Source organism: Mus musculus, chromosome 2, assembly GCF_000001635.26.
Source record: "Mus musculus strain C57BL/6J chromosome 2, GRCm38.p6 C57BL/6J".
NCBI lineage: Eukaryota > Metazoa > Chordata > Mammalia > Rodentia > Muridae > Mus > Mus musculus.
The window spans coordinates 53,083,286-53,109,519 of NC_000068.7; the positions used below are offsets into that span (position 1 = coordinate 53,083,286).

Genomic DNA, 26,234 nt, shown 5'->3' on the forward strand with positions numbered 1-26,234 from the left:
ATCATAAATATTTTTAAAACAACCCTTGTCTTGTTGCTGAAGAGATGGCTCAGAGGTTAAGAGCCCTGGCCACACTTCCAGAGGAGCTGAGTTCAATTTCTAGCAAATATGGGGTGGCCCACGACCATGCTTAAAATGAGGTCTGGTGCCCTCTTCTGGTGTACAGCCATACATGCAGGCAGAACATTGTATACATAATAAATAAACCTTTTTTTTTTAAAAAAAGAAGTGTTTCCTAAAAAAAAAAAAAAACCAGTAAAACCAAACCAAACAAACAAAGCAAACCTTTTCTTGTTGCTGGATATGACAGTGCATACCTATAATTCTAGCACTTGGGGAATGGAAGCAAGTCATTTGAAGCTTCAGAGTGAGCCTTCAGCTAGCCTAGACTACATGAGACCTTCCCTCAAAAGAAAATATAATTTTCGTCCTGAGACCTTGCCTTTCAAATTTATTCTAACAGGTATTTTCTATCATGTGAAAATAAAAGACTTTTTTAAGTGTCACCAAACTGTAGGCTGCCAGTTGTTTTTAATGGTTTGAGAGTCTAGTGCTAAGAGTTACGTTAACTGGTAAGGTTCAGTCCTAGCTCTACCATAATTCTGGGATGCTTAGACATGTTAACTGGGAGGAAGGGTAAGAGAAATCACATTTTTTATATATTTATATGTGTGTGTGTTAATATGTGTATAATTGTACAAAGATACTGTTTGAATAACAATTAAACCCTAAAATACAAATGGCAAGATTGGCCATGACCGTCCTGGTAATATCAGTGTATGTTGGTTTCTGTTGTGGAATTAGACCATCTCTTACAGTTTATGCATCTAGTTTTCGTTCCTAGAGATGCCTGGTTATCTTTTGTTCACTATTTGTCCTTACCACCCTTTCCTTAAGAACTATTAAACAAACTTGGAGGTCATGAAAATGTCTGGGGAGTTGTTGAGTAGTGTTATTGGTGATTATGGTTATTGGGACTGGGGCATTTGACAGATAATAAAAGGCATGGTAGGTGCTCTATATTAGTTTCCTTGATATGCTAAAGGTAGAACTGGCTGCAATGAGATTTAGTAGAGTAAATGTATACCAGGATCAACAGTAAGAGAGACAGTTTGCAAATGTACAGAATATTAGTTAGTTCTAACTCCTCATTATAATTTAACTCCAAATTCTAGGTACTTATTGAACTTGACTTTCTGAGAGTCAAGCTTAAGTTTCAGTTGGAATTGAAACATTTATAAAGCATAAACATGTTTGTATGTGAAGTCCATAGTAAATATGTAAGGATTTTGTTTTATGGTTTCTTTCATAATAATGAAGAGTAATATTTAGAAAAAAGACATGCACACAGTTGTTGATTCTGTTCCATCTCTCATATTATAAGTATCAATAAATCTGGTCTTGTATATGAATTTTATATGTATGGTTTAAAGTAGAGAAAATACTAGAATGTTTTCTGTACAAACATTTGGTTATATATTTAGTTAACGCCCCCAGGCTAATGCGTATTGCTAATTCCCAAGTGTGAGTAAGGTGTGAAGAGGAGGCCTCAGTGTAAGTGGGCCTGCCCTCATTCTAATCCACTTCCCTCTGGGTTTGTATACAGTCTCCCAGGACATGCTCTTATACTCCAGGCACTTTGCATATATGTTCCTATATTTTCCTATTACAGAGCAAACATAATAGGAAAGGCTACAGATAAGGTAGACTCTTAAATTACTAGTAAATTTCATGGTAGACTGAGCAATTCGTAGTGATCCAATGAGAAAGGAGGTGTCTTTTGAACTGGATTATTTAAAAAAGAAATGAAGAAGAAAAGAAAAGAACTTGATTTGGTGGAGAAAATTTCAGGAACAGAGACTGACAATGTAAGTAAGAATCCATGGCTAATTGGGAAAAATATCTCCCCATTTTACAGATAGTGAGAATGTGGTCAGGAATTTAGATATCTCCTATATTCTAAATTCTGAAATTCAGATGTTTCCTATATTCATCCAATTCCATCATTTATGGTTTTAGAAAGAAACCATCAGGTAGCATCAGACAAGAGTCTGAAGTGAATCTTTAGTGGAGGTTCCTGGACCTGGAGTGACCCTGGAGAAAGCAGGCAAATAGCTCTCACTCTTTAGGGACCCGAGTCTTAACATGGTTAATGTTTACCAAGCTGAAGAGCAGAGTTTACAGGATTCTGATCACTACTTATCATTTATTTGTAACTGCCCTAAAAAAACTGTTGCTGAAGAATGAGGATCACTGTGTGGCCCCACTAGAGGAAAGAGCGGAGTCTCCAGTAGGGAATTGTGCCTTTGGAAAACACTTGTCTCTGGAGAGTCTAACTCAGCACTTCAATTGTGATGAAGGTGTCAGTGGCAGGCATCATTTTAAAAGCACATGGATTCGGGGGTTGTGAGGGGGCAGTGTCTAAGTGATGAAGAGCACTTGCTGCTCTTATAGCAGAGTACTTAGGCTTCCGTTTCCAGCAACTGCATGGAAGCTCATAACCACGTGTAACTCCAATTCTAATGGCACTCAGTGCCCTCTTCTGGCCTTCCTGGGTACTACTCACATAGGCAAACTCCTGTAGATCCATAAATCGACAAGAATAATTAAAAAGAAAAAATGTTCACTAAAGGCACACTGGTTCCTTTGATGCTCGATAAAGGCTGAGTTCTAGAGATCTAACACACACAGTCTGCCTCACATCCTTCTGACCCCGCCAGAGAGTGTAGGTCAAGGTGCTGGAAACAGAGGGTTAGAAATACAGGCAGTATACATGTTGCTTCCCCATCTGTTTATCAGCACATCTTCCCAAAGGAAGGCTGATGTCACTCGATTGGCAGTTGATGAGGATGCTTGTGTTAGGAGGACGATAATGGTAGGGCGTGAGGCTATGTTGGGTTGGGAACAGCTCCCTGATCTCCCGAGTAGACGGTGACAAATGCTCTGTTGATCATACAGGCCTGCAGTAAATTAGAAGCAGCAGCAGCCACTGTGACACTGATAACACATTTTAGAAGGGTAAATCCTTCCAAATCAGAGAATGCCAAGAGTTAAAAGAGAGATTTGACAATCTGATGCCTTTGATTCACTAATGAGAGTGAGACTCAGGTAAGATCAAATAGTCCTAGGAGAAGTTCACAGAGTAGCAAACCAAGTCCCTAAAGGACATCCTCCGGCATCATGCCCAAAGACTCTCAGTATTCTGATAAACACGCTACTTTTGAGACACCACTTATAAGGCTAGAGAGATGCCTGGTGCTTAGGAGAGCTTGCTGCTCTGAGAACCCTAATTCAATTCCCACTATCCATATTGGGTGGCTCACAAACAACTGTTACTCCAGCTCCAAGGACTCTCAACCCCTTTTAGGACCCCTACAGGGCATTTACATGCACGTATCCCTCCCCCTCCCCCTCCCCTCCCTCCCCTCTCCTCCACACACACACACACACACTTTTACACTTTTACACTTTTTTAAAATCTTAAAATATATTTTAAAGGCAATACTTAAATCTCTCCAGAACTATGACAGCGATGAAAACCATAATTAAGTGTTGTGGGATTACACTTGGTATCTAACCTGTGTACCAATGCCCCCGCTAGTGTTTTGTCACTTACTAGGTAATTTCACTTGGGAAAAGGGAACATCAAATGAGGAACTGCTTCCATCAGATTGCCTGAGAGGTGTTTTCTTGATTAATAATTGATATGGTTAGTTTCAGACCATTTGTGGGTGGTGCTAAAAAAGCAGCCATAGCAACCCAGTAAGTGGTGTTTCTCCATGGCCTCTGCTTCAGGTTCTGCTTCCAGGTTCCTGCCTTGAGATTGTGCCCTGACTTCCCTCAGTGATGGTGTGTATCCTGAGAGTCCTGAGCTGAAATAAACCCTTTCTCTCCAAGTTGCTTTTGGTTATGAAGTTTTATCACAATAGTAACCCTAACAAAGACTACAAATATCTCCTACAGCCATTCTAAACAGAGCAGATTCCAGGGCTCTAAATTGAGACTTGATTGAGGACCTCCACAGTGAGACTAGGAATCTGTGCTTTTGAAAGCAGTCAAGGTTTCTAGCCTGTTTCACTGGGGAACTAGAGGCCCATGCACTCATATGATTAACCCCCCAGCTCTTTTGACTATAGATTAAATAGCTCGATCATAAACTCCATTCAGCTTGCATTTGAGCAACACCAAGAAGGCCACGTTGCTATCTCGGGGTATCTTGCGGAATTATGATATATCTGAGCAGGAATTAGCCCACTGACTGTACATAGAGACTTGCATAGGTAAAAGGCATCTTTGCATTGTGGTAATTCACAGATAGCTGTGGGTTCCATCTGCAGTAATAGAGAAAGGGTTTTCCATGTGGAAGAAAGGACAAGTGGACAGTAAGAAAACAGATTACACTTGAGTAGCTAATGAAAAGTGGCTGTCATAGTCACGGTTCTGTTGCTGTAAAGAGATGGCCAAGGCAACTCTTATAAAAGAAAGCATTTAATCAAGGGCTCATTTCTAGCTTCAGAGGGTTAGTCAGTTTTCAACAGGGCAGGGAGCAGGGCAGCACTGGAGCAGTAGTTGAGAGCAGCATCCTAATCCTTAGCCAGAGAAAGAGAAACTCTCAAAGCCCAGCCCTAGTGACAAGCCTCCAACAAGGCCATAACTCCTAAACCTTGTAATCCTTTCAAAGAGTTCCATTCCCATACCAGTCATTTAAATATATGAGCCCATGGGGGCTGCTCTTTTATTTTTCAAGGCAGGGTTTCTCTGTGTAGACCTCAATGCCCTAGAACTCATTCCTCACTCTGTAGACCAGGCTGGCCTCCAATTCCCTGCCTCCCAAGACTGGGATTAAAGGCTTGTGGCTTTGGAGGACCCCCCACCCCCACCCCCAACTCTTTTTTTTTTTTTTTTTTTTTTAATTTTGAGACAGGGTTTCTCTGTATACCAGCACTGGCTGTCCTGGAACTCACTTTGTAGACCGGAATGGTCTTGAACTGTCAGAGATCTGCTTGCCTCTGTGTCCAGAGTGCTGGGATTAAAGGCGCACACTACCATGCCCTGCCTGGTGGAGGGGGGGGTGGGGGTGGGCATTATTATCCAAACCATTGCAGAGAGAGTAGTTGAATTCAGAATGAACAATACTGTTATTGTTAATTTTGTGGCAGATAAAGATGCCTCAAAGCACTGTGGTAGCCTGGTATACACAACAGAAATAGGTATTAAAAAGAGCTTTGAATGGTTCTTTCCCTCCCCTCCCCTCCCCTATCCTCCCCTCCCCTCCCCTCCCCTCCCCTCCTTTTCTTTCTAAGAATTCTTCATTCTGCCAGCAAGAATAAAGAATTACCTTTAAAACTAATAGATTAAATACCTCCTCTTTCTAGCTGCTTGGTGGCTATACACGATGGCATGTTGTTGACATAGATCGGAAACCATGAAAGAGCTCATGGCTCTGTCAAAGTCCTGTATGTTTGGATTGTTTGACTGCCACCCCTCAGTAATGAACTGGGTGATACCCTCTGATGTGGTTCCCTAGAAATGACTTGGGCTCCAGAGCCGCCTTCATTTGTGCTGAGGGAGAAGAAGCATGCAAGCCAGACTCACATTTCTGTCTATATGACATGAGCAGTCATTAAACAGGTGTATTTCACAACCCCACAGGAAGTGGGAAGCTGTGTGTAGGAAGGGTGGTAAACTGTGTCTGACGTGAAAGTGAAATATTACTTAGCTCACACTGCTTGCATCTAAACCACCCTACCTACTTGGTCAAACCAGGATGTAAAAAAAATGACTATTAATCGTCTGTATATACTAATTAATGCTAGAGATTAATATGGTAGCAGTTATTCCTTTACCAGCTAGTTTCTCAAATAACCACACGGAGACCCTTACTTAATATTTCAAAACTTAGGCTTTAGCTGGGCAGACTCTCAACTAGCTCATCTAAGTTAACCTGGCTACCTAGCTCCATCCAGCCCCATGACTAGCCATACCTTCTAGGCCCATAGTCACCTTCTTCTTCCTTCTTCCTAGAGTTTCTTTCTTCTTCCCAGGAAGTCCCACCTCCCTCTCTTTACTGCCAATCACAGGCTTTAGCCTTTTATTACTTCACTTGGGGAGGATGGTTGACACAATGAAAGCTAGTGTATGTGAGAATTCACTGCATTTGAAGACATAGCAGCACCAGACCAACCCCAGCACCAGGGCCAACATGGCTGAAAGAAGATAACTCTGCTCTCCTTTGAGGCTGGTTTTAGAAACTGGCAAGGATGAAAGAACAAGAGACTAGTTTTGAACTATTTTCAGAGTTCACATGTTGGCCATCATGAGAATGCTATGAGTTGTCAAAATATATGGCTCAAGTGAGATGGTTATGCAATAAAGCAGTTGCCACGCAAGCCTGATAACTTGAGTTCAAATCCCAGAACTCACATAAAGGAGAAAGGAGAGATCTGACTCTGTAAAGTTGTCCTCAGATTTCCATGTGTGTGCTGTAACACATATGCACACACACACTCATACATACAAAGTAATAAAAACTGTAAAAAGCATATGCATAAACAAGAAGCACATTTACACACAGATAAGATTGCATGCTATATATCACAGCATATAATTTCTGTCTGCCAACAAGACCCACAGGTTGTAAGACACAATAGCACTTAAATAAAAGAGCTATACTAGGGTTCAGCAAGATGGCTCAGCACTTATGGTGAACCCTAATAATCCTCCAGGTTCCACATGGTAGAAAGAATTGTCTTCTGACCTCCAGATGCATGCCATGGCATGCATACCTCATATAGAGAGCCGTTCTATGTTTGTTTGATTTAAAGTACACTGTTGCAGCTAAAATTTGCTGTTCTTGACTTTTTTGTTTGTTTCTTTGTTTGTTTGTGTTTTGAGAAGGTCTCTCTATGAAGCCCTGAATTTTCGAAAACTCACTATGTAGGTAGACCAGTTAGCCTACATATGCCTGCCATCTCAGTGTCCTGAGTGCTAGGACTGAAGGCATGTATCACCATGCATGGAATTATTCCTACTGTCTAGTATTTCTAATTCCTTTCCTGGCTTTGCCCTCAAGAATCCGTATCTACAGGAGGGATCTGGAGGGAGTCCTTATTGGATGGAACGACTTTAGGAGCTTCAGAAAGTAAGCCAAACAGACTGTAAAGGAGCTCTCCTGTGCACTGTGTTACTCCGTCAGGCAGTAGATTACTCCTGCTAGGAGTAGGGCCACCAGAATGTGACAATCTGTAGACAAACTCCAGCCTATGCATTTGAAAAGCAAGTGCTCTGCTAGGCTGTAAGGGGCATTTTTTTTACATATCACTGTGTGGTGATTTGATTGAAAATGACCCCCCCCCCCAGGGGCTCGAATACCTGACCATTTGGTTCTTGGTTATTGGACTATTTAAGAAGGACTAGGAGGTGTGGTCTTACTGGAGGAGCTGTGTCCTTCAGAGTTCTGTGTCCATCTTACAAATCAGATGGACACTGGGAGCTTACATCTGCTCCAGCACCATACTTGCCTCCTGCTGCTATGTTCCCTACCACGATGATCAGACTAAATGCTTTCTTTTATAAGCAGGCTTGGCCACCGTGTCTCTTCATAGCAATAGAACAGTAACCAAGGCACCAGCAAATCATTTGCATATGAATAAATTCATCAACCTGAATTATATGAATGTACTTATTTTCCTGACCACAGACTTCAATCTGATAGTGTAGCCACTGCCCACCCATCCCTGTGGAGTCCTGCCTAGTACAGCCGTCCCTCTTTGAATCTTTAAACTCAAACACTGCTGGCACTGAGGTGCTGTGAGGTCAGAAATGGTTGGTCTTTTTCCCATCAGGTGGGATCTTTAAACCTGGGTTATATAGTAACAGGGCTGCCACCCCCAAGCTGTTAGTTCAGGCAATTCAGGGAACATCATGGACTTCCTTTCTCATCTTCAGAGCTGGAGATTATACTGCTGACTTCCAGGCCCTACTTTAAGAAGGCAGATTGGAGTTGGGTGGTAGAGGTGCACATCTTTAATCCCATCACTCAGGAGGCAGAGGGAGGCAAATCTCTCAGTTCTAACCGTCCTGGTCTACAGAATAAGTCCCAGGATAGTCAGAGCTACACAGAGAAACCATGTCTCAAAAAACCAGCCCCCAACAACAACAACAAAAAGGAATATGGTGGAGGGGCAGAAGTATGGCTCAGAGGGTAAAGGTGCTTGCTGACAACGCTGATTACCTAAGCTTAATTCCCAGAACCTACATCATGGAGAGAACCAACTCCCACAAGTTGTTGGCTAGCTTACACACACACACACACACACACACACACACACACACACACACACACACACACACACGAGGATAGAATATAAAAATAAAGAAAATAAGAATTATAGAATAGTTAATGATAAAGAGGCCATATGGAGTACAGGGCTATAGGGAACTCCATAACTCAGGGGAATGGTGGAAATTAAGCACCTGTGAGCAAGTCTTTGTGATTTCCTCCAACAGGCCTATTGGGTTATGCTGGGCAGCCCACTAGGATCTTTGGGTAGGGGAAGAAACATCTTCTGACTCAGTGTGTTGAAGCATGAAGGCCAAATCTTTATCTTAGCCCAGCTGCTTCACTCCTACTTGGGAAGCAGCTAAATCCTTCCTGGCCCAGTTAGAACAGACTGTCCCATGGAAGCAGAGACATCCCCACTAGTGAGAAGCAAGCAAATGCAGTCTTTGCCCAAATCATCACTCTGTTCGTCAACGTCTGTTAAAAGTGTTTCCAAAGGACCCCAAACCATTTGGACACAGCCAGGGTCCTGGATGCCAAGAGGACTGTGGTTTAAACCGTCTCTAAGGGCGGGGAGGGGTCCATTTCCCTATAGGCTCATAATGGAGAGAAGGCATCACCAAAGCTTTGTAATGAATATTTTCTTGCTGGTAAGATACAGATGCCTAACTTTCAACCCCACCAAAGTCACTGACTACCTGTACTAACTAACCCTGTAGCCACTGCCAGCCCCCAGGGTGCCCCACCCCCACCCCTGACAGACAGACAGACAGACAGACACACACACACACACACACACACACACACACACACACACACACACCATGTACTCGTGCTTGATGACTAGATGTGAATTCTTCTGGGTTAGTTATATAAAAATTAAGGGCCCCTTGCTTAAGTGTTTCCTTCTTGGTGTGTGGACAGACTCCTTGCCACAGTAAGTCCCTGAGATCTGGGGAGCTCCCTGAAGGAAAGCAACCATTGCAAGGCAGTCGATCTTATGACTGAACACAGTCCCCTTTTGGACCTGCTAGAGAAGAGAAGTTCCATTTTCTTTTCCAGGATTTACGAAGCAAGCCATGATTTTATAGTTATTTGTGGTTGAAAAGCATCTGTTGCCTTCTCTTGCTAACAGCAGCAGTCTGATGGTTACTGACTTCTTAGTGGCCAGTGAAACCACTGCTCTAGGCAATGGCTCCCTATGCATCCCAGGACCTCTTACTTCATACACAGCCTTCAAATGACTATTGTGATAGAAGCAGACCCTTCACTAGACCTGCTGAGGGCTCCTTAGAATCTAAGAATGAGATGTTCATACTGGACACGTTCAAATGAAACCATGTTACTTCATTCCAATAAAGTAATAATGGATGGATTTTATAGTGTCCTCAACCTTCTCTCTCTCTCTCTCTCTCTCTCTCTCTCTCTCTCTCTCTCTCTCTCTCTCTCTCTCTCTCTCTCTCTCTCTCTCTCTTTTTAAAGATTTATTTATTATTTATTATATGTAAGTACACTGTAGCTGTCCTCAGACACTCCAGAAGAGGGAGTCAGATCTCGTTACGGATGGTTGTGAGCCACCATGTGGTTGCTGGGTTTTAAACTCCAGACCTTCAGAAGAGCAGTCGGGTGCTCTTACCTGCTGAGCCACTCACCAGCCCCTTCTCTATCTCTTAATGAAATGTAGGTCTATAGAGACTCGTGACTGAGAACTTGATGTTTCACTAATACTAAATAGTCCTGTGAAAACTTCAGTCATTTCCAGATGTTTCCAGATATTCAGATGTTCAGTGTTAGGTACCTAAAGATACCACACTTAATTCTGTGCATGTGTTTTAGTGTGGGTTGCATAAAGAATCTTGACATCTTGTTCCGAAGGCAGAGAGGAGAAGATTGGCTAGCTAGGACTAGGGTATTAAAGCCCATGCCCACAGTGACACACTTACTCCAACAAGGCTACACCTCCTAATAGTACAACTCCCTGGGCCAAGTATACATAAACCATCATATATAATTTCCTTGCCCCCATAGGCTTGTTCAAACATATGAGTCTATGGGGGTCATATCTAGACATAGCATAGTAAGAAAGTACATTTAGTCCAGCTTCTAAAGTCCCCATAGTCTATAGCAGTCTTAACAATGTTATAAGTCCAAAGTTCAAAGTCTCTTCTGAGATTCATCAAATCACTTAACTGTTATCCCCAAAGCAAATTAGGAAACCAACTGGGCAGACTCCAAACTGCCCAGTGGCTAATGTCAAAGTAACCTTCAGATCTCTACTCCCTTTTCATCTTTGATGATGACAAACAAGTTCTTTCTTCTGGTCTGGTTCCACTCCCTGTTAGCTTTAACATCTTATGGTCTCCAAGTCAACTTCAACATCACAGCTTCCTGCTCCAATGTCTGAGAGCCATACATGATCTTCTGAGCTCCACCAAAGGGCTTGGCTGTTTAAGTGTCCTAGAACTCACAGAAATCCACTTGCCATATACCTAGTCTGAGATATGAGTTGAATTTTTTCAAGCTTTGTGTTTTTAGGTGGAGGTCTCTTTGGTTGTTTTTTGAGACTGTTTCCCAGGCTAACCTTGAACACAAGATTGGGGCAAGGATAACCCCAAACTCCTGATCCTCTAGCCGCTACCTCCTGAGTATTAATAGTAGAGTGACAGGTGAATGCTGGCACACACAGGTTATGGAGAGCTAGAGACAGAGCCCCGGACTCTGAAGGAGCTCCCAAAATCTGAAGGAGAAAATAAATGGTACAATTTCTTGCCCAAGTCAGAATTAGCCACACCGTATGAAGAATTCCAGAATGTAGTGTGTCCCCATGAAGATGAAGCCACATGACTTAGAGTTTACTAGAACTTCCTTCTACAGAAAGGAGCCCTTCTCTGCAGCTCTAGTGTTTACCAAGATCAAGGATAACCTTGAAATTTCCCTAGCTGTCTGAGATGAGTCTACCTATATGTGGAGGCTCCTGACAAAACTGGACATTCTTTACCTCAAACCCAGAAGAGTTTATGTTCTTTTTTTTTTTTTTAAAGATTTATTTATTTATTATATGTAAGTACACTGTAGCTGTCTTCAGATACTCCAGAAGAGGGTGTCAGATCTTGTTACGGATGGTTGTGAGCCACCATGTGGTTGCTGGGATTTGAACTCCGGACCTTCGGAAGAGCAGTCGGGTGTTCTTACCCACTGAGCCATCTCACCAGCCCAAGAGTTTATGTTCTAAGAAAGAAAATGTAATATAAAATGTAAAAACAGCTCTCCTCCATGTCTGCTATGCAGGACTCGAGTTCCCAGTTTGGAGAATCAGATAATTGACAAGCATTCAGCTTTGTCCTGGGAGGCTTGACATGGTAGACATCAAACCGTCAAAACCAAATATGCAAGGAGGAGAGAATTATCTTTCCCAACGCACTGACTGTATCCATGGCACCCACACAAAGGCCGTACTACTTACTCGCTTTACACCTATTCCTGGAAACAACCTCAAAATGGAAATGCGGTGTTGCTCTTGGTGGTGTACCAGCAAACCTGGAAAACCACAAGTGTAGCTGTCGCATAACTGGTGAGGAAGGAGCCCTCGTCTTCCACAGCCAAACAAAACAGAGCCTCGTAGATCTTGTGACCCTCATTGGCTACTCCCACCCTCAGTGACGCAGAGCCCAGGGCTAAGATCTGCAAAGCTCAGTCATTTAAGAGCTACGTAAGCTAGCAGTGCTTCCACAGAGATCCTCTTACTGGTGGCAGGACTAACTGCACACCCAGCAGACCCAGCTCGTGTTTGCTGGGACAGAACGCAGGGTTTTTAAATGAGATTTACTGTTACCCACACCAGACTGAGCAGAAAAGGGAACAGGAAATCTCATCAACCGTCTTTTCTAGGTATGATTTGGTATGCCTACAAAGGTACCTATGCTAAAGGCTTGGTGCCCAAAGGTACTGTAGGCCGAAGGGTAGGCCTCAGGCCATTGTGGGTAGCCCCAAAGAGGAATGCAGGAAGCAGGTCCCTTCTGGTCCTCACTTCCAAGTTCACAATGTAAACAGTTTCCTCTACCTGACTGAGCACAGGAGCTCATTCTGTGATGTTTGGGACACACCAGGGTCACAAAGCTACAGCGTCAGCTGATCTTGGTCTAAACTTTCCACAAGTGGAAGAAAACCTATTTCTCTTTATAATTGTGTCTCATCTTTCATTATCATAACAGGAAGCCGAATAACATCAGTGTAAAGACACTGTGATCCACTTTAAACTTTGTTACTTCTGTTGTCTGTAAATAAAATCACCTGTTATCTCATTATCCTAACTAGTTTCATATCATAAAACAAAGATGTATACAACTCTTGGAATTATGTAAATATATACATATATAACACATATTACACATAAGACATGTACAAGGAATTTTTATTTCATGTTAAAATGTGATGGCAAATAAACGTAAGTCTACCAGGACTGGAGAGCTGGCTCAGCAGTTAAGAGCTTGACTGCTCTTCCAGAGGTCTTCAGTTCAATTCTCAGCCAACCACATGGTAATGGGATCTGATGCCCTCTTCTGGTGTGTCTGAAGAGAGTGAAAGTGTGCTCACATACATAAGATAAATAATTTTTTAAAAAGTAAGTCTATCATCACTCTTTTATGAAGGGTATTCTGATAGAATTTTTTTATTCTATTCAGTACAATTCAAGAAATATTGAGCCTTATAATATGCAAAGTATCATTCTAGATGCTGAAAATGTAACAGAAGTAAAACATGGCATTTTTATCTTCAATGGACTCTCTCATTCTCAAATATATATGCTTATATAGATTTAACATGATTTAAACGGCAGCATTATTACATTATGAAATGCCATTTTAGGGGAATTCTTGAGGTTTAGTCTGGATATCCCTAAGATCACAAATGAAATCACAGTAGTTATTAGCATGTATAGCCTAATTTAGCATGTGTATAGTTCAATTGAATACTCTCTCAAGGCTGAATGAATTAACTAGTGGATATAGGGTTTGCTTTCAACAAAGCTACCCAAGGACAGGGTGAGAATTAAAATTCATCCTCGATTTTGTGTGTGAGTCTTCAGAGAGGTATTATTTTGATATAAATGTTTGACTGTTTTAACTTTTTTTTTTTTTTTTTTGTCTTTAACTTTCATGTAGATGAAACATTCCCCGGGACCCTGCAGTTTTGAGTATTTCACACGTTAAATGGAAATCAATTTGAGCTAAAATGTGTGTCTTTCAGGCCTCTGGGGGTGCTACTCCATAAATCACAGGAAATTATGCCGTGCACTCAAATTATTTAATTGAGACAGACATGAGAGCATGGTCAGTCTTCCTTACAAGGAGTTTAAATCTAAAACTATTTAAATCTTTTAGTATCTCTGTCTGGAGCGCATATTGGTAATATAGGAAATCTGCAGCCAGTTTTTGTGAACTGTATTGTGAATGCATATTAAAATGCTCGGGGAAGAGCAAAGACCCCGAAGGAGGAACACATCCGATAACATGAAAACCATGCAGAACAGAAATCGCGCACCCACATCTGGTTAGCTTCATGCTGCTGTTTGGTGGCTAGCTAGCTTTGAAGAAAAGTAAAGAGTATATAAGAGAAAACAATCGTCAGTACTACAGTGTCTGTAGCAAATTTTGGGATGCTTCTGTTTGTAATGTCTTATGCATGATAACCACGTGTGTTTCAGGTCTGCGGAGAAAAGCAGCGTTTTGAGAAGCTGATGGAACATTTCAGGAATGAAGATAATAACATAGATTTTATGGTGAGTTCTCTTGGCACCCCTTTCAACAATGAAAACTCAAGTTTAGGCCCCCTTTCCTCCAAAACACACGCCACAGTCAAGTGGACACAGTAAAGAGCTCAGGCAAACGAGGTTAGTCATCTATTCTAGAGTGTTTTTCTTTATGTGAATGCTCCCTTTCTGGAGCCCTTTCAAGTTTCACTCATTTGATTAAAGGACAGAAATGCTGATAATTTAACAAATAAGAGGGAAAGTCACATGGTTGACAAAAGGAAGTCACGACTTAGTGTGAATTCCCATAGCCACCAAGGTGACCTGCATAGAGGCCTCAGCTGGATGGAACTTTGGCCTTTCGCTCTAGTGCCCTCTCTAGACCACATGCTCACAGACTAAAGTGCTTGGCTTTGCTGACTGGACCATTGGCTTCCTAGCTGGAGATGGTGTTGATGGCTCTTCTCCCTTTGGCTTCCTTCCTGCCTGCCTGACCCCTACCTGGGGCGTTTCTGAATTTCAGCTCCTAAGTCTTCATTCTGGGCTCAGGACAGAGTTCTTCATGAGGCTTCCTTGGCCATTCCTTTCCAGTGCAGCCCTGTCCTTGTCCTTGACTGAGTTCAGTTGTCCTAGGAAACTTGCCGGCCCAGGCGTTCCTTCTGCGGAGCTCTTGCCTCCAGAGCACGCATCCTGACAGTTCTTGCATGCGAAGCCTTTGCTAAGGCTGCTCAGTCACATCTTCATTAGATCTGCAGTGACTGTAAGGCCTGAAACACACTAGGTCTTCAGTGGGAGACTCATTTCTTGGATCTCAGATTTATGTGAATCTTAGTTTCAGCTCCTTTAAAATCCTGATGATAAAATCCCTTATAGAGCTTTTTTGTTCCATTAGACATGGTAATTTTAAAAAATTAATTATTTATTTACATTCCAGCCTTTGTCCCTCCCTCACGGTCCCACCCACTGAATTCCTCGCCCAATCCCCCATTTCCCTTGCCTCTGAGAGGGTTTCCCTCTCCTGAACCCTCTTCCTTTGGCGCATCTTCTCCCACTGAGGCCAAGACTAGGCAGTCCTCAGTTATACAGGTGCTGGGGAGTGGTGGTGGTGGGGCTTGGACTAGCCTGTGTATGCTGCCTGGTTGGTGGCTCAGTCTGGGATCTTCAGGTTAGTTGAGACACTTAGTCTTCCTATGGGGTCACCCTCCCCTTCAGCTCCTTCAATCCTCCCCCCAATTCCTCCATAGGGGTCCTTAACTTCAGTCCAATGGTTGTGTGTAAGTACCTGCATCTGTCTCAGTCAACTGTTGGGAGGGTCTCTCAGAGGACAGCCATGCTAGGCTCCTATCTGTGTCCCTGGTTACTGTAGATCTCCTGAGAGACAGGCAGGCTGTGGGGTGTGGGAGGGTATCAGGCCCAGAGATCTTGTGATAATTATTTTTAAACCTATTTTTTAAAGTATGAAATGGTAAATACAGAGGTCGTTTTTACCGTGAGTTTTTAATTCTTGTCATTAGAATCAAGGGTCATTCAAAGTGATGCTGAAGGTATCAGTAGGTGTGTGATTAGCCCCAGGCTCATTTCGAGCTTCTGAGTGCCTTCTCCAGAGGAGCTTTCTGAATCTGGCAGAGCCCAGGCTGAGGCCAGCCCACACAAGGCAGTGCTTTTGTACACGATAGCTTCTTCTGTGAAAATCTATGGGTATGATACATGAAAAATGACAGTTGATCTTTTCTTTTTAAATAATTTATTTTATGTATATGAGCACACTGTCATGGTCTTCAGACACACTAGAAGAGGGCATTGGATCACATTAGAGATGGTTGTGAGTCACCAAGTGGTTGCTGGGAATTGAACATAGGACTTCTGGAGAAGCAGTCAATGCTCTTAACTGCTAAGCCATCTCTCCAGCCCCTAATTTTTATTTATTTATTTATTTTTAAATTAAAAGTACCCAATTATATTTAGGCCCTCCTTCTTGGCTATTGGAGTATTAGCTACTACAGCCAAGGAGCCCCTAATTCTTTGATGTTAAAAACAAACAAATTCCTCTCTGCCATTTGTTAAGTTATACCTTGCCCACCTCACTCATTTATGGTGCCTGCTGCATTTCTGCTGAAGTTATCTTACGTAAGTCCCTTAACTTGTGAGCTATTTGCATACAGACCAAAACCCATTTTCTGTCACTGTACTAACTCCTATGCAGGTTCTGACTTCCCTGTGTATAGGCTGCGGTGTGCAAGATGTCTCTGCATGCCGGTTATCATTTGCGTGTAACTGCACGTGGCTCGCAGGCTGTGGTGGGACGCAGCGGATCTTTTAGACTTGTTTTCAGAAGCGAGGGGGGCATGTGTAGAGGGATGGGGTTAAGGGGTTTTCCGAGTGCTGTGATTTCGGGTCCCTGATTATTTTCCCTTCTTCCCAAAGCCTCTGCTGGCTCTTGCATAGAGGGCAAACATGAGTAAGCCATTGTTCCCATCAGTAGATGGCATTGGGGAAAACACTATTGGTCTGTTGAAGTTCATTCCATTATTTATTAAACTGGAGAACATTTTTTTTTTTTTTGAGACAGGTCTTAGGGCCAGTCTTTGGGAAAAAACACTACATCCAAGGCATTTACAAACTAGCAGTTAGGAAATCCACGGAAGGACGCTGTGAAAGATCAGTTACTATCTTTTGGTAGCTAGAGCTCCAAGTGAGTTTTTGAAGTAATTACCTGTGGTGAGGTTCTGCATTCTTTGAATATTACTCCTCTTTGTACTAAGTTTGACATTTTATATGATCTCTATCTCTGTGTTAACTTGTACTTTGCTCTGTATACCTGTATGACAGCTTTCTTAAACTTAGATGTGCATGCATCTACTTCACCCATGAAAGTGTATGATTTGGTGTGTGTTAACCATTCACAGTTTAATTATTACTACACTCATCCCCCTAAGAGTCCCTCTGCTGGGGGCTGGAGAGATGGCTCAGCAGTTAAGAGCACTGATTGCTCTTAATTGCATTTCCCAGCCAACCACGTGGTGGCTCACAGCCATCTGTAATGGGATCCGATACCCTCTTCTGGTGTGTCTGAAGACAGAGGCAGTTTACTCACATACATAAAATAAATAAATCTTAAAAAAAAAAAAGAATCCCTCTTCCATTAGAGGCTGTTTCCCATGTGCTCTGCCCTTCAGCCCTAAGTATCTACTAATCTACTTTTTATCTCTATAGTTTGGGGTGCTCTGCACATTAGACACAGATGGAACCTTACGATGTTTGGCCCTTTTCTCAGGCATGGTTTCACTTCCCATGATGCTCCCAAGTTCATCCATGTCATAACATGCAGCAGCACTTCACTGTCACAGGATGGTCCATGGCAAGGGCATCCTCATTCTGTTTATCCACCAAGTGATGGATGGATGCTTTGCCATACTTGATTGGTATATGTGGCATCATGAATGCTTGTGTACAAATTTTTATGTGACCATGTTTCTTTATTTCTTTAAGTTAGGTAATTGAGTTACTAGAACAGACAGCAAACATGGTGCTTAATATTTTGAGTAACTGTTGTTTTCAAAGTGGCTGTATCATTTTCTCACAGGCAATGGGTGAGGGTTGGTTTTCTCTACATCTTTGCCAAAAACATTCGTGTGTGTGTGTGTGTGTGTGTGTGTATGTGTGTGTGTGTGTGTGTGTGTGTGTGTGTGTGTGTATTTCTTACATTATAGCCATTCTAAGTGAATGTGAAGTGGTGTCTAATTGTGGTGCCTGTTTGATTTTTTTAATTAAAAATTATAAGATTAATTTTTCTTGAGGATTTAGAGACATTAAGGAAAAAGGAGGCTGGGCATGGTGGCGCATGCCTTTAATCCCAGCACTTGGGAGGCAGAGGCAGGTGGATTTCTGAGTTCAAGGCTAGCCTGGTCTACAGAGTGAGTTCCAGGACAGCCAGGGCTACACAGAGAAACCCTATCTTGAAAAACCAAAAAAAAAAAAAAAAAAAAAAAAAGTGGGGGGGGGGGGGAAAGTGGTGTGAATTAAGACTTGTGAAATGAAGTGCCTATTCTGGATATATTTTTGAGAAAAATAACTTGGAACCAACTTAACCCTTTGAAAATTTCATTTCAGGTGGCCTCTATGCAGTTTATTAACATTGTAGTCCATTCAGTAGAAGACATGAACTTCAGAGTTCATCTACAATATGAATTCACCAAATTAGGCCTGGATGAATACTTGGATGTAAGTATAGCTATCTTTTCTGGTGTCATTTTAAGAAGGGATTCATTGCTTATTCTCAGAGGTTCATTTCCTTAGTAACTAGAGAATGCCTAAAGCGTTATGTGGTCCAACAATTGCTGTGCTAGTTACAGGGAACCAATTTGAATGATGGAGTCTGCCAGCCAAGCTGGAGTACTTACAGAATTCCTGGGCCGTCTGTGGGTCTACTGCCTGCAGCCTTTTAATACTGGAGTCAGACCGGTGCAGCCTGCCTTTGCTTTTGAGTTTTGTTTGGGTCAAGTCTTGCTGCGACCTCCATCAACACTGGAGAACAGTCTTTATTTGGGGCACTCTTGTGATGCCCTCTGAGCAGGCAACATCTAGCTAAGACTGTTGGCGAGTGAGCTAATATCTAGAGTATTAAGAAGCAATGTGGAAAGGACACAAGAGACTTCCTCCTGAAGCTGTTAAATTCTGCTTTAAGTGCTTGCTGCTGTTGACCACAGGTTTTCACTTCTTAGGTGAAAGGAGTTTAGTTTCTTTTTCTCTCTGCCATGAAGAGGTACCCAGCCAGTTCCCTCCAATAAGGTCTCCAATAAAGAAACAGAAAGTATATGTGGTGCTCCCAGAAGCTGTGTTTTCCCTTTCCTATGTGAATGGTGCAGTTGAATTTGGAAGAGTCCTGATGGAAGGTCATGGGTCGCTGACCAAGATTTCAGGGCTCTCCAGATATGGAAATGATAGAAGGCCGTCCCTGGGCTGTGCCAGAGTTCAGCCGCCCGTGGTTGCTAGGAAACTACACACCTTGCACCCGCCTTCCTGGAGGATAGACTGTATTGCTACATGGAGCCCTTTCCACCCCTCTGGCATGCTTTCGGACTGGAGTTTGTCTTCTTCTTTCTTCCTGTGTTTCACAAATTGCAGGATTTGAATGAAGATCCGGAGTGTGAGCCCTCATCCCAGGCTTAGGTTCAGTTTTCTGAGGTTTTGCTTTGGGTTCTAGCTTGTCACAGCAGCTGGTGACGTTGGTGCACATCTGATGATTACTGCCAGCCTCGGGGAAGTCCCTTATCGATGCTTCTCTGTGGCATGTTCTTCTTCAGCATTTTTCTAAATTCATATTTCTTTCATTCTTGACTTTTAAAGTAAGATGGAATATACTCAGTTTAAAATCATTTAAACTGTTAAACCTAAGAGAAAAAGTATTTTCCTTCAGAAATCATGTAATCTGAAATTTCTCTTAAAAAATACCGTGTCCCCTCCAGCCTTGTACTTTGCCAGCTATGTTCCTGGTTCTGGACCCTGATGGATAGAGGAGGTCATTAGAAGAATGATATTATATGCATCTGATAGACAAATTTTCCATTTGTTTACAAAGACAACCTCCTTTGCAAGTGATTGTTGATGTGTTCATTCACTTATTGGCATCATTCATATGCTAGATATTATCCTGGCTTCAGAGTCCCCAGAGAAAGTCATAATGTGTGGTTCTCACTGGGGAAAAGTAACTGATTTCTCAGGCCTCTGGCATCACTAGAAAAACAGCTTCCTGAGTCACTTTGGTATCCTTGGCCTGGGATCTAGTGAACTGGAGGACACTTTCTGATTCATGCTTTGGGGAGCCTTGAGCTGTTCCTCCAAGGCACTGTCTTAGGAAAGGAAATGTCAGGATGAGTTCTATCCATGTGCTAAAGCTAAGTATGAGTGCAATCGATGGCTCCTAGCTAACTCTATTTTGCTCCTAGCCACCGTCACCTCTCCCTAGACACCCCTTAGATTTCACAGGGCTTACAGTTATTCCATCTCAAACCCTCCTTTAATGTCTCTGTGGTTTTTATCTTACTTACATAAAAAATGTTTTAGCTTAGAGTAGCAAGTGTTTGAAGGCAGTCTCTCTCTCTCTCTCTCTCTCTCTCTCTCTTTCTCTCTCTGTGTGTGTGTGTGTGTTTATGTATCTAGGATGATACATAGTATGGTCATACCTTCTTCATAGGAATATGCCGCAATCCTCTTCGGGAGGATGTATTAAACTCTTGTAGAGAAAGGTAGGCTACTTGTAACTGATTGTGTAGCAGGTTGGGAAATTACGTTCTATGCCCACAGATAGTTAATCCTGCCTTCTCTGGAATCTTTGTTTCTAGAAGCTGAAACACACAGAGAGCGACAAGCTGCAAGTACAGATTCAGGCTTACCTGGACAATGTGTTTGATGTGGGAGCTCTGTTGGAAGACGCAGAAACCAAGAATGCTGCCTTGGAGCGGGTGGAGGAGCTGGAAGAAAACATCTCTCATGTAATTGCATTTCAGAGAGGGAAATGCACTGGGGGTGGGAATGGGATAACGCTAGCTTCTGAGGGAGGAGGTGGAAGGGTCTGACATAGAAATGAGCAGAGTTCATAGAAGCCATCTAGGTTCTTAAAGAAGGAACCAAGCCCTTGCTTCGTTTCCTACCTTCCTGTTCCATTTCTCCAAAGTCACACACTGGCAATCCTAGTTGCCAACACAGAATAGGAGGGTTGACAGTCTAAGGGTTAGAGGGAAATGAAGAGAGGGACTCTGGCCTCGTGATGGAGTCTCTGAAGATGACCCACTTTCTCATAGTGCCCTCAGAGCCTGAGGGATAGGGCTGTCTCCAGTTGATACAAGTCTCCGTGCTCCTGCCTACGTTGTACCTCAGGTTCTGCTCAGGGTCATTCCAGCTGTAGGAGTTCTGCAGGAAACCCCTGAGCCTTGTCAACTCTGGTCGTCTTTGAAGAATCAAGTCCTCTCGGTGTCTTGATCTGCTTTAAGGGAATTTTGTTAACCACAAAGAGGTTAATAGTAACCTAGAGGCTGTGAGATGTTAACATATGTCATATTGAAGAGTAAACGGAGAGCTGTAGTTTTCAAAACCTCATGCATCGTGAGGGCTGTTCCTTTTTAACCATTGCTCAATGGTGAACCTGGGGCCTCGTACATGAGAGGAAGACACCGTCCGGCTGAGCTCTGGAGAACAAAGTTCTTACCATGACTTGACGGGAACTTTATTGTCTCTATTTGTGGGAATATTTTTTCTCTCTCTGCAGCGTGCTTTTGTTTCCTGCCATACTTTGTTTTAGAGTATGGCATATGTTTACTTTATCCCTTACCACCACTGTGAAAACGGGGCTCCCATGGCTCATAGTTAAAACAAGTGTGTAAACCCCAAGTCCCCGCTTTGGGAAGCTCTGCACTGACTTGGTTGACATCTGCTCAGTGAGAGTGTTTACAGGTTCAGTTGTTTTCTTTCTTTTTCTTTTTCCTTTTCTCTCTCTTTGAAATTACACTTTTACCCAGTAAATCTCTATCTAATCTTCTGCCTTGCTTCAGTGGATGGCTTTGCCTCTTATTATGTCCAATGGGGGGCTGTGTCAGATGTTTCTTGATTGTAGAACTTTATATGAAAACTAGCTAGTCAGCACATGGCTCCCTTCCTCCCCTCATTCCTCCCAACCAGCACTATGTAGTCTTTCTCTATTGATGTTTATAAAAATAACTGCCATTATTGGGTAGTTTGGGCTGAAGAAAGCCAAAGTACTTAGTTTAGCTGACTAAAATGTTACAGCCATGTTTTTCCAGATCAAAACTTTCCAGACGCGTCTACCTGATCCCTTGTTAGGCGTAGAAGGTGGCCTTCCACTCTCCTTCACCTTAATTTGTCCTACTCTTAGTTCAGGACATGCAAAAAGAGAGATGGCTATGTATGTTCACCGAATGGCTGCTGTATGGGTTTTATAGAAGCCACCTATACATTATTGATTCCTGATAGAAACAGATATGTCTTCAGAACCGTAGTATAAAAATTAATGTTTCCAGTAAATAACTTCTGGACTATATGCAAGACTCTGGTGGGTCCTTGGTTGACTGAGATATATGATTTTGAGGACCAAGGACCTGGTCAGAATGATCTGTGTTGTAACTCTGTTTTCTCCTCCCAATTCCACAGTTGTCTGAAAAGCTGCAGGACACGGAGAACGAAGCCATGTCCAAGATCGTGGAACTGGAAAAGCAACTTATGCAGAGGAATAAGGAACTGGATGTTGTCCGGGTAAGTGCGGGCAGCACCCATCCAGATGGGCGTGGCCGGGCACTCAGTGCACTCTAGTTTAAGGCTGGTCCAGTGCAGAGCATGCTCATTTCCGAGGAATGCATTGATGCCGTGTATTTAGTGCAACCATTTCACTGGTGACCCTCCAAAGTACTCATACTACATGTGTACACGTGTGTGCATAATCATAAACACCAGCTTCCCTATTTCCTTATCACAGATATTGGGATCAACACTGGTTTCCTATCTAGGGGAGACCGAGTTGATTCTGTGGGTTCTCCATGTGGTTGTAAACAGAAACAAAGCACAAATTCAATTCTTTCTGCTTGTTTATTTTCAACCACATGAGGACTTAGGCCTCATTGGTTGTGTTTACTTTGCTTTTACTCAAAACCAGATTGCTATGGAAACAGTTCACAGCACAGATAAGCCGTAAAGGTATTCACCAAAATCCAGTGCATTTTATTATCGTATAATCCTAGCCATTTTGTTTTACCTTCCTGCCATTTTGCCTTATGTCAGGCAGTTATGGCGGTCTGAACCATTCGTGTACTTGGAACTGTTCAGAACATAAAGCCAGTATGCCTGGAGGGCTGTCAGGCACATGGCTGTCTTCACACCAACAGCTGACGTGATGGCACATTTTATGTGATGGTTATCACGGCTGTGTGTGCTGTCTGATATTCTGACACGTCCTACAGTTAGCTCTATGATACATATTTCCTGGCACACCATCAAGACAAAGTTGTAGCATATGGACTCCATTCAAGTCCAGACACTCAGATTACAAATGATAGAAGGGTGTAAGAAAGAATGTTCCCTGCTTGTCGGAAGTCTGAGGTGAGAGAGAACTCGTACAGGCCCCAGACTGTAAGTTCAGTTCCACATAGCTATTCACACAGGAATATCCGTGGACTCTTAATAGAAGCACCCAGGACGGCCTTTGAATTGAATTTTAACTTTGTTTTGTATAAACTTTGACAAGTGGTGGGAAGCTTTGGGTTGTTTTGCTAAATGCATGGCCAAAAGGGAGATGTTCCAGCAATGGCTTTCCTGAGCTCTGTCAAGGCGCTTTCATAAGAGCCAGAGAAATCAGCCACGCTCGCAGCTTCTGGTCATGCGTGAGTAGGTCACTCCCAGCTTTGCAAAGTCTGTTTGCTTGCTTACTTACTGTCTATCTTCTGGTGGCAGCATGTAGCCCTGGCTGGCCTGAAAATCACTGCACAGACCAACTAGGTCTCAGACACACAGACCACCTGCCTCTGCCTCCACGGTCCGGGATTAAAGGTGTGCCCTACCACACCCAGCCTTTGCAGAGGTTTTAATCGTCGTCTGATTTCTATCAAAGTCAGATTTAGGGACTTTTTGTCTCTTGTTAGTCAGTGTGTATCTAGGAGTTACAGATGCATTTTATTTTATAATTAGTAAAAGAAAGCATGCTGAACCACGGTGATACCCATGGGATGTTTCAAATTCAATTTGTGGATAAAATCATCTCTGTTCTGTTCTCTTTTGCCTACGGGGAAAGTGATGTTAACTCCACTAATTAAATGGGAAGAACTTCATTAACAGTAGCCAACGCTAGAATACATTGCATGCATTATTAGCTCAATTGATAATTACCGGATTTCTTATGTTCTGACTGAATCCCACAGTTTCCCGAATGTCTGAGTGCGGGTTCTCTCTCCACCTGTTTCCCTCAGTTAGCTTACCCAGGTTTACTCGGGAATGTTCTATGAAGCCAGTGTCCTGAACATGACTTCTTTTTGCAGGAAATCTACAAAGATGCAAATACCCAAGTTCACACGTTAAGAAAAATGGTCAAAGAAAAGGAAGAAGCCATTCAAAGACAGTCTACCCTGGAAAAAAAGATTCACGAACTGGAGAAACAAGGGACCATTAAAATTCAGAAGAAAGGGGATGGGGACATTGCCATACTGCCAGTCATGGCCTCTGGCACGTTGTCCACGGGGTCAGAACTAGCAGTGGGTAACTATGTGGGATCAGTTCCAGGGGCCACCACCTCAGGACCCTCAGTCCCTCCTCCCCCACCACTACCTCCATCATCAGACACATCTGAAGCAGGTAAGATGCCCTGGTGGAACAGTAGTGATTTCCCTTATCTTGAGCAAGATTCCATTTTGAGGAGATGGAGAAAGGCTTAGTGGTTAAGAACATGCACTACTCTCCCAGACACCCGGGTTTGTCTCCTGGCACCCACAGAGCGTGGCTCACAACAACCTATAATGCCAACTCTAGAGGAAGTGTCCTCGCCTCTGGCATCTTCAGGCACAGAACTCATGTGCACATCCTCGAACACACGAGATAGGATAGATTACAACAAAAGTTAATCTTCATGTCACTTATGTTATAATATTTTCCTGTTTCTCAGTAAGGAAATGCTACCCTTGTGATTTTGTTTTCACATGCTTTTTTTATTTCATTTAAAAATGGTATTTGCTTGTTATTGTTCTGTTTGAGTGATGCATGGGTGTGAGTGAGTGTATACCGCAGTATGCTTGTCGCGCTCGGAGGCCACCTTTGTAGAGTCAGGTCTGGTTCCACTTTTATGTGGGTCCCCAGGATCTAAGTAGTGTTGCTTGATGAGCCAACTGGCCAGCCCAGTTTTCTCATGCTTTATGTGCCCATGACATTTTCTTCTTTTCTCCAGCACAAAATGGAACAGCATCGCCACCTATGTCCCCACCTCCTCCCCCACCCCCTCCACCCCCTCCCCCACCCCCTCCACCCCCTCCACTCCCAGGCCCTGCAGCTGAGACTTCACCAGCTCCTCCTCTGCCACCACCCCCACCTCCCTCTGCACCCCCGCTGCCTGGGACTTCTTCACCTACAGTGGTTTTCAACTCAGGATTAGCAGGTGAGAACATGGGATGGGAATGGAGATGCTTGTGTGTGAAACCCTCATTCCCCTCCCCCTCCCCCCTCTCCCTCCCTCTCCCTCTCGAGAGCTAAAGCTGCTCTTTCAGCAATTGGAACTTTCTCATCTGTACATGTCCCTTAGAAGGACATTCCTGCTAATGTAGCCAGCAAAGGGGAAATCGTCATACATGAGTAGCATTTGTCACACTCTTCCTAGCGGTTCTGACCTTGTCATCTAGCGTTTCCCCTGTCTTTCCCTACAGTGGCCAAAGCTCTGAACTAGGTCCTCCTATTGAGAGTTGTTCTTTTGTAAGTTAGTGGGAGTGTCTTCTGTGAGGAGAACACGCCTTTGAGTAATGGCCTCTGTGATGCAGAGTTGCAGGCTTGGCTTCTGCACATTTGTCAGGGTTTGCCACAGTAGTTTTAGGCTTCGAGGGGAATAACAGCAATTTTTTTTTTTTTTAATGATTTGAAAAGCTTCCAAATAATTCATCTCCTCCTGCTCATCAGGAGGTAAGGGTGTGCCCTGCCTTGCTGGAAATAAACGGGAGGCAGGGGAGGGAGATGAAGGGAACTGTTCCAAGCCTTGAAATAAGTTACTAGTTTTGAAGCTTGGACATGAAATTTTACTCTTTAATACTGAGCCACTTCAGAGTGTCACTGAGAGTTCGGAGTTGTTCTGAGGTCCTGTCCCTGTTTTGACGGTGGGTAGCACTGTGCTGAGCTTACCACCTGTGCTCTAGGGATCTCTGTTCTGATAGTGAGTAACTGCTTTGAGGTTGGCATTCTTTGCTACTGGGTAGCTTTCTCTGTAATAATGGGTAGCCCTGCTTGGAGGTAGCAGTCTCTTCCATACTAAGTCAGTCCCCTCTGAGGTGGTTGTTAGGTTCCTGCTCAGAGGCTGCCACCACGTGACACCAGGCAGCTCTGCTATTGAGAGGCTTTCCCAGTGATACTGCACCACAGTCTTAGTTTGCTGTTGGTTATTGCTGTGTGATAAACACCATAAGCAAGGCAACTTGGGAAGGAGAGGGTTTACTTTAGCTTACAGATTAGCAT

The 26,234-nt window shown here is 43.1% G+C and overlaps 1 protein-coding gene across 11 annotated transcripts in view; it reads left to right on the forward strand.

Moving 5' to 3' along the window:
* The window catches only part of Fmnl2 (formin-like 2), a 276,486-nt gene that overhangs the window by 225,569 nt on the left and 24,683 nt on the right, over window positions 1-26,234 (forward strand). For all 11 annotated transcript variants that reach the window (XR_003953721.1, XM_006498330.2, XM_006498336.2 and 8 more), the window contains 6 exons: window positions 13,986-14,060; window positions 18,141-18,251; window positions 20,372-20,521; window positions 22,194-22,295; window positions 24,068-24,380; window positions 24,967-25,173. Coding sequence is in view for 10 of the 11 variants with exons in the window: in XM_006498330.2 (XP_006498393.1) it covers window positions 13,986-14,060; window positions 18,141-18,251; window positions 20,372-20,521; window positions 22,194-22,295; window positions 24,068-24,380; window positions 24,967-25,173 (958 nt within the window). In the remaining variant the exon portion in view is untranslated. The remainder of the gene's footprint in view (window positions 1-13,985; window positions 14,061-18,140; window positions 18,252-20,371; window positions 20,522-22,193; window positions 22,296-24,067; window positions 24,381-24,966; window positions 25,174-26,234) is intronic.